The 13,999-nt window shown below is 40.2% G+C and overlaps 2 protein-coding genes across 3 annotated transcripts in view; one reads left to right on the forward strand and one right to left on the reverse strand.

Annotated features, from left to right (window-relative positions):
• LOC144079002 (cadherin-4-like) overlaps window positions 1–4,462 on the forward strand; it is a 248,095-nt gene extending 243,633 nt beyond the window's left edge. For both annotated transcript variants that reach the window (XM_077607562.1, XM_077607632.1), the window contains one exon: window positions 485–4,462. In XM_077607562.1, the coding sequence (XP_077463688.1) occupies window positions 485–691 (207 nt within the window). In that variant the 3' untranslated portion in view covers window positions 692–4,462. The remainder of the gene's footprint in view (window positions 1–484) is intronic.
• LOC144079136 (cadherin-like protein 26) overlaps window positions 1–13,999 on the reverse strand; it is a 233,655-nt gene that overhangs the window by 173,843 nt on the left and 45,813 nt on the right. The gene's annotated exons all lie outside the window — the stretch shown is intronic.

The raw sequence follows: 13,999 nt of genomic DNA on the forward strand, positions 1-13,999 counted from the left end.
TGGTCAATGGTTCGATCCCAGATGGGTCCTCCGTTTTCACTTATCCTCACAAGGGTTTCAAGGGGTGCTGGAGCCTATCGCAGCCAACTATTGGCAGTAGGTGAGGGACACCGTGAATTGGTTGCTAACCAATCACAGGGCACAATGAGACAAACAACAATTCATGCTCACACTCATACATAGGTGCAATTTAATGTTGTCAACCAGCCTAACACATGTTTTTGAGATGTGGGAGGCTACCAAAGTAACCGGAGAAAAACCACACAAGCTCAGAGAGAACATGCAAACTCCACACAGGAAGATTGTAACCCACGATTACAAAGTTGTGAGGAGACATGCTAACCACTCGGCCACATTTGCAAAATGATTTTTTGTGTGTGTAAATTTATCAAACGAGTGTTTAAACTGAGGTAAACAGGACCAATTTGTTATTTTCCCTTTTAAGAGACACACTGACAATTCATTCTTATTCTTGTTTTTTCAGGGGCTGCGAGCAGCTGACAATGACCCCACGGCACCCCCATATGACTCTCTGCTGGTGTTTGATTATGAGGGTAGTGGCTCCACTATTGGATCGGTCAGTTCTCTCAACTCCTCCAGTACGGGGGAGCAGGACTATGACTACCTCAATGAATGGGGGCCCCGCTTTAAGAAACTGGCTGACATGTATGGAGGGGGGGAGGAGAATTAAGCTCACTCACCCTCATTCTGTCGACTGGCCAGGATGGCTCAGTCCAGTCAACACCGGGGGTTATTACCGAAAACAATAAAGTTCACAAAGACCGATCAACCAATCAAATTAAAACTCCAGAAGTCTAGCGCTGTTCCATATTTGACTGAGCAGAAGCTTTGAATAGCTGGGTTTCATAGCCCAATTATGGCTTCAGCCATTTCTGTCAGATTTGTTTTTGTGCCTTTATTCCCAGTGTTTTTTATTAAGTTTGTGATGTTTTTTCCTTTTCTCTCTACAAGAGTAGTTCATTACTCCTGAAGATTTTCACTTTCCTCTCTCTGTCAGTCCCCGCCTGCCTCTCTCCAGAAGATATAGGTTTCAGCATCATTGTCTAGGGGACAAAAAGGTCAAGAGCCCATATGACAGTTCCTCATATTTGGACGTCCCTGGTTTATTCTCTCTTGAACCTGAATTACATACAATAGAAGCACTTTTGTTTAAAAACACAAAAAAAGAAAGAAAGAAAAGTAAAAGTGCCTTGAGTGGTGCGTATTTTAACAGACTCCCTCTAACTCAGGATAAGTTTCCATTTTCCTGACCCTTTAATTCAGACCTTCCCATTGTCCTTTACGACTATGGTAGCTGTGTGAGGTGCCAGATATTTCACTGGCAAACGAGGGGCATGTTATGTCTGCATGCACTTCACTGGCCAATATGGACCAATCAAAAATGTATTAAATATTATAGGTGTGTCCTCAGATGGCATCCAACTTGAATGTGGCTGTAGAAATCACAACAATGCAAGTTGGGACCGTCATAGAGAAGTGTCTTTGTTGTGGCTTCGCTAGCAGCTGTGTTTGTTTTGAGCTTGCATTAATCATAACCTAACATGACTGGTTCTCAGCAGAAGCGTGTCCAGTCTAATGTGAGTCGATGAGGATAGTTAGTTAGCCTTGAAGGTCCTGAGATTTGCATGCATATCCATTCAATTGAACATTTTACATCTCTTTTTCAACTCTGGTAAAAAAAAAATCATACAACTTTGCAAATACAAAGTAAATGAACACACGAGAGGAATTCAATTGTTATGCCTATTCAAACCATTGCTCTTTTCCTTGCTTGTCTTCTTATTTTGATTGATTCAATGATGTTTCTTGAGAATATCTAAATATAAAAATATTGGTGCTCGCTGAGAATGAGGGATTTGGGCCTCATTCAGGGATTTCTCAGTCCCTCAATCTGTCTCTGTTCAGGCACACTTCAACAGTCATCTGAAATGATGCCCTGAAGTCTTTGACTCCATGTTCAAAAGTTTTCATGCAGAAGTTAAAGTCGGCAAGTTTGTTATGAAGTACCATATCGAAGTTGGCTTGTTAAATCAGACTCTTTAACACATATCTCCTATTATAAGAACTTTTGCTGAGACTGACTGAAACGGCAGCTCTGCTTATAGGCTTGTTATTTTACACGGCTCCAATCGTGAACAGAAATGAAAGACTTCTCAATGGTACGCTTAAATTATTCAAAAAGGCAAATGGATCCCGAAAGTAGTGTGCAAAACTCTTCTGTGGTGACTATTTTGTAGCTGCATGACTAGTATGAAACAAGGTTAATTGGCAAGCAGAGTTTAATTATTTTCATCCAGATGTGACATGAGACACTGATGAAACAATGAAAATATGTGTATAAGAGAGAAGTTATGATATAATCATTCAGGTGAACAGGGTTCGAATCTCATAATTCAGAGGCAAACAAATACAGATTACATTTTGCAGTGCAAAACCTGACAGCAACTCCTGCCAACTTCAAGCGCAATCATAATAAAAGCAAGAAATGATGTTTCCTACCTAACAGATTATCGCTTATCTCCCGGTTGCTCCTCCACCTGACAGATATCCTCACAAAATAAACACAGCTGTTACTTTCCACTATCTATGATTTTTTTCTGACACACCAATATTGTATATCATACAGAATCTTTCTGTATATACATTTGTCAACATGATTCACATGTGATTTTGCTTTTCTCTCTCACTCCTGCTAGTGAGACCAACAAATCAGTGAGGTATGCCAGACTAAAAAGCCATGGTGAAGAGAACCTGATTGGTTTTGAACAAACTAACACAGCCATACCTCTGCCATTCTATTTGAGTTTTGTTAGTACAAGGAGTGAAGCCTCTGTCAACCCAAACCGACTTCTACGCCTTACTGTACATATGCGAGTGCAATTACTGTGTTGTAATTCCTTTGGAAATTCCAAATAGCCTTCCAGCTGGTCGCTCTCTGAGGACAAACAGAAGTTTGTTGATGTTTATAATCTCTAAAAACACGTCCATGTCTGATTAAGGGGCAATTGCAACAGTGCATTAACACATATTGACCTTTCATAACAACAACCTGTTCTTATGTTGCATATTACCAAAAAATTTAATTTATGCCAGGAATATCGAATCTATGGCTCTCAAGCGATATTTGGCTCTCCGCTAATCTGTAAGATAAAATGTGGAAACTGCTAGTTAAAGAGCTGAGTACCGAACACAACAATAGGAGCGTTTCGTTGACACTCCGCTATAGCACAGACAGTACCATTAACGCCGCTTTTTTTGACTCTTTTGTCCATACACATTCTCATCATTACTCGTTGATTAGCAACAACGTAACATTTAAGAATTCAGCGATTTGTTTTTGTACTTTAGAAGTGTGGAAATTACAAAACAAAAGCACCCATTTTCATATAATTTTACTTTTACATTCTGAGTATGGCTGTCAAGGAATAAAATTTAAAAATGTTAATTGCTCATGGCTTTCTCTGTCAAAAAGCTCCCAATTTATGCCATTGGGAAATATTCTGTTTCTCAAGGCTACAGTGAGTGGGAAGATGGCAAATGATGAAAGAGCACAGGACTCATAAACAAGCAGTATCTTCTTTACCGTTGTTTCTCACCAAATCTATTAAGTCCAAATGTAAATAATATAGTTTTTGCTCGCCAAACAGACCAAGTTAACGTAAGAATGGAGATTTTTGCATGTTTTTTTTGTTTTTGTTTTTATTTTTTTATGATGTCCAGATGAGTTCCATAATATGGAAGCGCATTGCATTCACTTTAAATATAAATTTTAATAAGCACTAAATGTTTTTTCTAAACAATTTACTTATAGGCCTGTTTTGTAAAGTAATTATTTTGAAAACTCTGTTTTTATAAGTAATATATTTTAGTGGTTGTTTTGTGGGGGGGGTTTCAACTCGCTGTTTTTTCTCATGAATTAAAAATGAAAAATGAGGGAGAAAAAAAATAAAAAAACAACTCCAAAAATAAATTATTTTGAAAAATGGCCAGGTGTTTTTTTTGTTTTGTTTTTGTTTTTTGTTTTTTTAAGTGAATGCAATGCGCTTCCGGAATATAGTAACCATACAACGTGAGAATATTTTGCAACCCGCATGACTAAGGTTGCATGGAGTTCTGGCAAACCATATCCACAAGTGTCAGATGAAAAGTTATATCGAAAATTGCACAGGTGTTTAATCTTTAAGAAAAGGTTTTTGTAAATTGTTGACAGCACAAGCATTTTGTATTGGTGTTTGTACCCATTTTGTAAAAAAAGAGAAAAATGTGCCAAAAAAGATTATGTTGTTTCAAGCGTGTTTTTAGTGCCACTGCAATTTTGATTTCCAAATACTGTCCAGTATACATGCGCAGCCATGCAGATCAACATTGTAAAATAGATGCTGAGCAGAAGAATACATTTCAGCACCGTGTGTTATAAATAATAAAAGAATAGAACCCGTCCTTTAAAGAATACTGTTTCTCTTATTTTTGCATCTGAAGGTGTGTATGTGTGTGTTTGCCTTTCGGCTCTTATGTCCCTCGGGGCTTCCCTTCCTCTTGTGACCAGCTTCATGTACTTTGTGATCAACCCTTGTCTGTTTATTTAAACCTCATGTGTTTCTTAGTCATTGTCGAATTGTTTGCTTTGTTTGTACCATGCCACGTTTCCATGCTAAGTTTCTCATTACCCCATGTGATTGACGTCAGGCTTGGTTTTGTTATTTGATTTCTAAGTCATTTTTTCCCAAGACCCTCCTTAAGTAATTAAAGTTTTTGTGAGAGCACCCCATTCCACTCGTCCATTGACTGCTTCCCTGCATATCGGTCCAACCGTGTTCCACGACCGAGCTAGGCGTAACATTTGGGGGTCATGGGTTCAAAACTAGGTCAGTCCACCTGTGGGGAGTTTGCATGTTCTCCCTGCGCCCAGTGGGTTTTCTTCAGGTACTCCGGTTTTCTCCCACATTCTAAAAACATGCATGGTAGGCTGGTTGGACAATCTAAATTGATCCTAGGTATGAATGTGACTGGTTGTTTTTCTCCTCATGCACTGTGATTGGCTGGCCACCAATTCAGGGTGTCCACCACCTCGTGCCTGAAGTCACCTGGGATAGGTTCCATCAGACCCCAAACAAACCCCCCGCAACCCTAGTGAGGATTAAGTGGTTCAGAAAATGAATAAATAGATTTTAACATCAAATAGTATTTAGATATCGAAGGTATCTCTATGTTCACAAATGTCACCAGGTTTGTTACGATAAATGTGACAAAATGCTAGTTAGTTTCATGATCCGGCACAAACAACACCCCATTGCATCTGCTCCAAAAACATTTTCCAAAAAAGATAGTTGTCCAATGAAGAGCATGTTTCCACAATGTTTTTATGCCTGAAAAAACTTAATTGCATCTATGAATTTCAGAATCAGTCATGTGACATAATGTTTTGCTACCATAGAGTAGAGTAGGATGAAGTGATAAGAAAAATAAAATGTTCTGCATGCAAAATAATTTTAAATAATAATATTAATATACATGCCTGCACAGTTTACAATCAGTTGCAGATTCATATTTCATAAGTTATGAACGGCGCTCGATAAACAAGTTTACATGGTTAAAGAGATAAAAGAATAAAGGGAACTCAGTTCCTAGCACAATTAATTCTATTTAATTTTAATTATTTTTTATTTCAACTTCAACCCAAGATAATAAATACGTTCTGCACTATAGAGTGCTCTTGACTAGAAGCCGCCCAGATTGCTCAATATGTAAGAAATAAATCATTTCTACAAATAAAAATTTGATTAAACAAAAATGTATTAACATCCACACACCGAGTGCTTCCTAGACATAGCACGGCCTGTAGAGGAAGCCAAATAACACGAGTCCTAAGTTACTACTCATCCTCTTATCTTTAATTCAAATTTATGTGACATCATTAGCAGAGAAGTGATTCGCTTTAAAGGTGACAATGTGTTTTCTTTTAAATTTAATTTAAAAATACAATACTTATCAACACAGTGATTTGGAGACAAGATTAGTCAAAATCTGAAATGTTGCCATGCTTTCATTATCACCGAATCAATGTACAGATATTAGGGTCACATTTGCCAAATTTGTTTTGGTAGAAAAACACATTATTCAATATAAGAAACACAATCAAGGCAGTTGATTTGCCAATTGTCTCTGATGGGGTGTGTCCGGTCCACGATGAACATTCACAAGGTCGAACACAAGTAAGCACGCGAAGACAGAAGAGTGAGATTTTGACGCTTCTGCAGAAGGAGAGCACGGAGGGAGAACAGACAGTTACTCTGCGTCAGACTCCGGTCAATCTTCGACTGTCTCCATTCTCCAATCTCCGACGACTCTCCTTCTGCATCAACTGTTTAATTAGGGCAAGATTGTGTGACATACAAATTCTCTATGAAAAAGGACATACAAATTCTCTATGACAAAGGACATACAAATTCTCTACGACAAAGATGCAGCAGGGCTGTGACACCGATGAAGGCTGTGACACCGATGAAGGCTGTGACACGGATTGAAGGCTGTGACACGGATTGAAGGCTGTGACACGGATGAAAGCTATGACACATTGAAACATTCTTTGTTTACTTAAGATTATTTGACAGGGTGGCCTTCCCACAGAGATTGTGAAGTCTGCTAGCTGCAGCACATCAAATTCCTGACTAACCAATTGCCAAGATAGTTGAATACTTTTTATATTCACACACCGCCAATCTTCACAACGAACGCAGGGGGTGCCTCTCGGGCACCAGGAGGGGGACACCTTGAATCGGTGGCCGGCAAACCACAGGGCACAAGGAGACGGACAACCAGTAGCGTTCACACTCGTACAATTTATAGAGTGTTCAACCAGCCTACCTTGCATGTTTTGGGATGTGGGAGGAAACCAGAGTCCCAGGAGAGTCCGGTTGCCCTACGAGGAAGCGGCAGGATTCTCAAAAAATAAGAAAGAAATCAAATAACAATATCAAACCTGCCGGGGAGGATGTGGGGAAACGAGGATCACAGGTCATGGATATGAGCATGACAAAAACAGAGTATCCGATAAGGACTGACAAACACACAGGGTTTTAATAGACAGACATGGTTTGACGGGACAATCAGAAACACCAGGGTAACACAAGAGGTAGCAAGCAGGGGCGGGGAAACGACACGTGAACTCAATGGGCAATCACAGGGACAGGTCAAACGGGGAAAAACACAACAAAACCCAACCCTAACAATTCCAAACTGATTTAAGACAAATGTCACTTAATAAAGAAAATGTACTATCACATAGTGAGATGCTAAGAAAACCTCTCTCCTGTCGAAAGGCAAAATCCATATTGGGTCACATTGCATTAATCCACTTAACGGTCACATTATCCTCCTTTAGACACCATGCGGCTTTTTGACTTTGAATGGCTCATGCATGACTCTGTAACAGAGATTAAATCATATAACGCATGGCTCATTAAATTATTAATAGACTTTTGTTGAAGGAAATAAAGTTTACCATTAACCCTTAATAGGGCATTCATTTAAGTCACTGTCACTGATGATCTGCCGTAGTTGGCATTTCATGTTGCAAATGTACAAGACAGTATGTATATAAAATTAACGATAAAATAAAGAATAATTGTCTTATGATAGTCATCATCTTATGAAATTTAAGACCTAGCATCCACATATGTAGACAAAAATTTTTGGGTCATGTAGGCGACACTTGTATTTTAAATGTACTATATGATGTAAATTATTATAACTCAAGTATTTATAGTGTTCTGCTGCCTCATGGTGTCGGGATTCACTCGCCTGATTTCTGTGCGGGCAGGCACAGGCTCAATTCCTGCTGGTTGTGGTATGGTTGTGAGTGGTAATGGTCGTCTGCATCTCTGGGTGCACTACAGCTGAATGGCGACCAGTCTAGGGTGTAGCCTGCCTTTCGCCCAAAGTCAGCTGGGACAGGCTTCAGCAACCCCCTTACGAGGATGCGCGTTATGGAAGCTGAATGGATGAATGAATAAGGTTATTAATTTTTGTGTATTAAAAAAATGCCACCCAATGGGGCAGTGGCTCTTCCGCTTGACTTCGGTGCTGGCACTATGGGTTTGATTCCTACTCGTTGGCGGTTTGATTGTGAGCATGAGTGGTTCTCCGTTTCATTTTGCCCTGCTATTCAATGGCAGCCATTTCAGGGTCTCCCCTGCCTGCTGGGAATGGTTCCAGGAACTCCCGCAACCCTTGTAGGATGAGCAGTATGGACGATAAATGAATTGGGGGTAAAAAAAATATTCATGTAACTTGCTTTATAAAGGGTTAAAGGCACAGTATGTAAAACAATCCTAAATTAAGGAGCAAGGATGGGTATAAATGCCTATATGTTTATATTGTCCACTACTTGTTCACACACCCATAAATCACGCTTAATAAGGATTATAGACAAGCATGGGGCCCGGCTTTGCCGGTACCAACTGCTTGTTTAGAACCAAAAGACAATTGTTGCGCTATTTAAAAAATTCTCTTTTGAAAAATGGGTTAGAAGAGAAAGGAAAATTTCAGTAATAGGCATCTGAGCATGGTCGGGGCTATGTATCCATGATATAGATGCAGAATCATGAGCTCCCGCCGAGGTGGAAGCCTCACCACCACTTTAGAATGCAGGAGATTGTCCTGCCATCTTGGTGCGCTTCAATTGTTTACGCCTTTCCCAACTCGATACGAAATGAGAACTCCTCTTTTTTGGCATAATTGGTGAAAATGACCGTGCAAACGTATATAAAGTATGCAAAAAAGAGATGTATAATTTATACAGATGCAGGAGTATGCTTTTTAGGAAAAAGTAAGGGAAAAATGACGGTCAATTTCAAAAGACAGGCTGACTGATTTTACCTATTTAAGCAATGCTTGGGTGTTATTTTTGGTAAAACATTGTAAACCAAAGTGAAAATATGACGAAAATAAATACTCACACATTAGAGGTGCTTTTGCGTAGTTCATGCAACTAACTTCAAGCGGAAATGACTAAGTAGGAGCACTAAGTGGGATCATTTCGACAAGGTCTCATCAGCTTATTGATCATCAGGAGTTATGAGTGGCTCTCGAGCAGTGTGTTGACGTCCTCTCGTCATGCCTGCTTCACGGAGTAAGTTCCTCATAATGATGGTTAATTTTTTTATTCCTAGTAGTTACCATTCGGTTGGTGTCCTTGGAAAAGGATATTGTTGCCGTATTCTGAATTTTCGCTTCTATAACGCATGGTAGATTAATTTATGCCGCAATTGCATGTTAGCATATGTAGCAACGTCATTTTTTTTGGTCACTGTCATCATGTTTCGTTTTTTTCTTGGGCTCATTGGATGACTTGGATGGCCCAGAACGCTTAGGGGTCATTTTCAACAGCGACTCAAAATCCAAACAAAGCTGGAATAGGCTCAGCATAGTCTTTCTTCACAGATGATGTGCACAATAGGAAATTCAACAAAACAGGAGAAGACAAGATGTTGTCCTTCTCGCCTTCTTATATTATTTGGCGAGTTCTTCTTCTTCGACTTTGAAATATCGCTTTTTCTTCAATGCTGTGTGCTACCCAATTCAGGGCCGAAGAAGAAGCAGAGCCATTTTTTATCCCGTTTAGTTTGGTTTCAGCATGAATTTTGACATTTTATGAACTTTTTTTTATAATTAATATAAAAAACACAATGTACTGAAGCCACAAAGTGGTGAAGGATGACAGTAAACTGTTCAAAGGAAACATGTTAAAACAAAGAACTCTATTCTTCAGCTTCATATGACATTAGTTTAAGCATTTTAATAAACATATTATGTTGCTGAAGACTTTTTTTCTACATTTCTATTCGGCATTGCAGTAATATTTATTCGCATTTGTAGGAATGGAATACACTATGGAAATTATCACAGATGTGTGCAGTGAGTTGTCAAGTTAATTTTTTTTCCACATTTATCTCTCGTCGCTCATGGCCTGAGGGTATGAGAAAACGAACAAGGAATGGCCCAAGTCTGATTTGATCTTCATCTAATAGCAGCCGTAGTACATGTCTGTATGGCCTTAGGACCCAAACCTGGCCGACATGAGATATCTTGGAAGGAAAATCTCTAAATGTAATGCATTTATACCAAAGAACAACAACCACATGGGGCAGACTTCATAGGTTTTATTGTCTTACATCAATGTTGATTTTTTTTTGTTTCCACCGTGGGGGGCTGTTATGCAGATCACCCGGTGCCCCTGCAGTGAACTCTTTGTCTAATCCTTGCAGGGAGCAATGGCATCATCGAGACGGAGTGAGTTCTCAGGAAAAATACAAGTGAGTTCAAATGATAACAAAGAACTACAACGAGGAGATATAACTGAAACTTTCATGCAAGTTCTTTATTGACTGATATTTGAAAAGAAGCACAGTTGGGTTGACAGCAGCAGGTAGGATGAGTCATCTTATGTTTCAAAAAGAAAAGGTGGGGCATTCTAAAAGCTGATATGGAAGGTGATAATATTCCCTTGCAAGTCAGTGAGACCACATCACTGAGAAAACAGCTACATCCAACTACATTACACCAGAAAGGGGACAGACATAAAGCTGTGCAGCTCTAGGCTCATATAGTGCAGTCTGAAATTAAATTAAGATTCCATTCCTACATCCAAATCACATTAGGCTCTGCAGTTATTCGCAGGGTAGCTATCTATCACGCACATACACGCAACGCCAACATTAGCCATCCATCTGTCAAGAGTTGCCTCCGCTGAGCTGCAAGATGTTGTCCTGATGGAGATGCTTTGACATCTCTTTCCCTGCACATATTTTTAGTGTACGACTATAGACATAGGAGGTCCACTCTTAGTATTCAGATTGCAGAAAGAATGAAGTTCACACATTGCTTTAAACTAAAACATCCTGAATATCTATTGAGTTTCATGTAAATACTAATTTCATTTTATGAACCAATTTATCCTCACTTGGGTCGCAGGGGGTGCTGGAGCCTATCCCAGCTGACTTTGGGGCACTCGCAGGGCACAAGGAGACGGACAACCATGCACACACCCATACAGGGGCAATTTAGAGTGTCCAATCAGCCTACCATGCCTGTTTTGGAATGTGGGAGGAAGTACCCGGACAAAAAAAGTGCTAACCACTCAGCCGCCAGGCCGCCCTTATGTAAACTTATGTTTGAAAGCTCTAGCGCAGGGGTGGCCAACTATATCCAGTTGTTTTCCATGTCTCCTTACACCAACACACTGGAACCAAATAATCGGGAACAGCATGAAGCTTCTGGACAGCTTGCTAATGAGTTGATCATTTGATTCAAGTGTAGTAGAGGAGGGCGATATGGAAAACAGACTGGATAGGGGCCCTTGAGGACCGGAGTTTGCCATCCCTACTCTAGCGTGAAATTATTATTAGATTCTTGTGTGATAGTGATAGCCTATCACTGATAGGTATGTTCACATAATTATTGGTAACATTAATGTCCAGTTTGTTAGACTCTGTCTTTTCTGATTCAAATACACCATTGGTATTATAATGCAACTTGACACTTTATTGTGTTAACCCAAAAGGCAAGGGGATGTTTGTCCTTCAAGATTTTGATCCTGGTTGCAGTACCATTTTTGACCACCAATCTTACACATGAATTTGTTGTCCGGGCAATTACGTGAAATGTGACCTTTTTTCCTGCAACACCAACATGTAATTCCTCCTATGGTTGCACATTGCCCTCTTCCTACTGCTCCTTTTATTCCACACCCTGTGCCAGGGCCATAATTACTGTAACTCAGTGGCGGGCGGTGCATTTTCTGGTAGCGCCTTCAACGTATCAATCCAACCCTCAAAAACTATTTTATGGCTATAAAACCTCTACTGCAGCTACAGCTGCAACACATAAAAAATAATAAATAAATTAATGCACAAAAATTGGGTAAAATTCACTTCCTAGCAGCATTTCATGATTAAATACAATTACTGGAGCTTTTCAGACATTAAAACCAGGCCAGGGGGTGATTTTCCCGGGAAAAGACAGCGATGAACGTCAATGGCGTACGGGCAAACATTGCCCGAAAATGGGGTAAAATCCAGCCGAAAACAGCATTTATTGATTAAATACAAATACTGGAGCTTTTTAGACATCAGAACCGGGCCCGGAGTATCATTTCCCCGGTAAAAAGACAGCGATGAACGTTGATACGTCCATACGTGAAATGACAAAAAATGCACTAAAATACTAAAATTAGGTAAAATCCACTTCCTAGCATCATTTATTGATTGAATACAAATACTGGAGCTTTTGAGACATTACAACCAGGCCAGGGGGGTGATTTTTCCCGGGAAAAGACAGCGATGGACGTCAATGGTGAAACGCCAAAAATTAAACTGGGGTAAAATCCACTTCCTAGCAGCATTTTGTGATTAAATACAAACACTGGAGCTTTTCAGATATCAGAACTTGGCCCACAATTGAGATATTATTTAGGAATATGGCCATATTTTACTCACCAAAAATCCTTTTTACACAATATCCATCCTCCTTTCTTTCTTCCTTCTTTCCTATCGCCATCGAAGCTAATGATGAAAGTCGAGCCTGTCCTGTCATATTTCTGGCATAGTCCGTTTTGAAAATGGCTTTAAATCAAAACAACAATATACTATTTGCTTGTGGAGCTAAATTAGCACACTGAAATGCCGCACACACCATATTCCCGGCTGTAACAGGCTTGCTAGCTTCGGAGTTGACCGCCCTTTCTTAATGATGTCCATTTTTTTTCTGGAAAATAGCTTTGTGAGAGAAATCTGCAACAGAAATCATTTGTTATTGCCACTGTCGGCCATGTGGTGGAGTTTGCGATCTCTGGCTGCTTTGGCCCGCCTACTAGCCAATCATAGTTTGTGAAAGCAATGACATGTCCCAGCCAGCAAAATGCTAACGCCTATGACAAATCATTGTGGGGTTGCCAACTCGAAATCTGATTGGTTAAAAGCAACAGTCTAGTTTAATGCAGCAGAGCCCGCAAGAACTGATTGTGAAGGCTTTGAGGCAGATCTGATCTGGCAACAAATAATATCTGAAATATGATTGGTTAAATGCTTCAATATGAAAAGACACATCTGGAAGCAGTGCAACCAGGGGGTAAAGCAATGAAAGGAAGCTAACAGACCATTTGGAATAATAAGTATTGATGGACAAAATATAATATGATTCAGATATTTCTTAGGCCAGCAGAGAAGGCCTTGAAGGCCCTGACGCCTCGCCACTGCTGTAACTGCAGCCATGCCCTTTTCTCCTCACAATAGATTTCGGCCTTGGGGGGCCCGGTGGGGTTAACGCGTCGGCCTCACAGTTCTGGGGTCCTGGGTTCAAAACCAGGTCAGTCTGCCTCTATGGAGTTAGCATGTTCTCCCCGGGCCTGCGTGGGTTTTTCCCGGGTACTCCGGTTTCCTCCCACATTCCAAAAACATGAATGGTAGGTTGATTGGACACTTTAAATTGCCCCTAGGTTTGAGTGCCCTGCAATCAGCTGGCCACCAATTAAGGGTGTCCCCCGCCTAGTGCCCACAGTCAGCTGGGATAGACTCCAGCACCCCCGTGACCCTTGTGAGGATAACTGGTTCAGAAGACGAATGAATTAAAAGATTTCCCCCTCTTCTGTTGGAAATGTGCACCTTTTATCATCTTTAGGCATTGGGGAGTGTTCTCCCCCATGTCTTCAACCATTCCCCAGCGATCCGTCTTGATCTAGTCAGACGATCACTTTGTTACAGAGGGGTTTCCAAGACTACATTGTATTTGCTTGCAAGCTATAATCTACATCTAGCTCCCTCTTAGTTTCTTTCTTTTTCCCACTAGCCCCATCTCATCATCTTTTCTATGAAACAACACTGCTTCACCTCTTTGCTGCACCTATTGTATTTATTTTATCCTGCAGGTTTATTATTTTCTGAAAACTAAGCTGACCAGAAAAATCAGATTTAGTTATCCATAA

This window comes from Stigmatopora argus, chromosome 1 (assembly GCF_051989625.1).
Source record: "Stigmatopora argus isolate UIUO_Sarg chromosome 1, RoL_Sarg_1.0, whole genome shotgun sequence".
Classification (NCBI taxonomy): domain Eukaryota; kingdom Metazoa; phylum Chordata; class Actinopteri; order Syngnathiformes; family Syngnathidae; genus Stigmatopora; species Stigmatopora argus.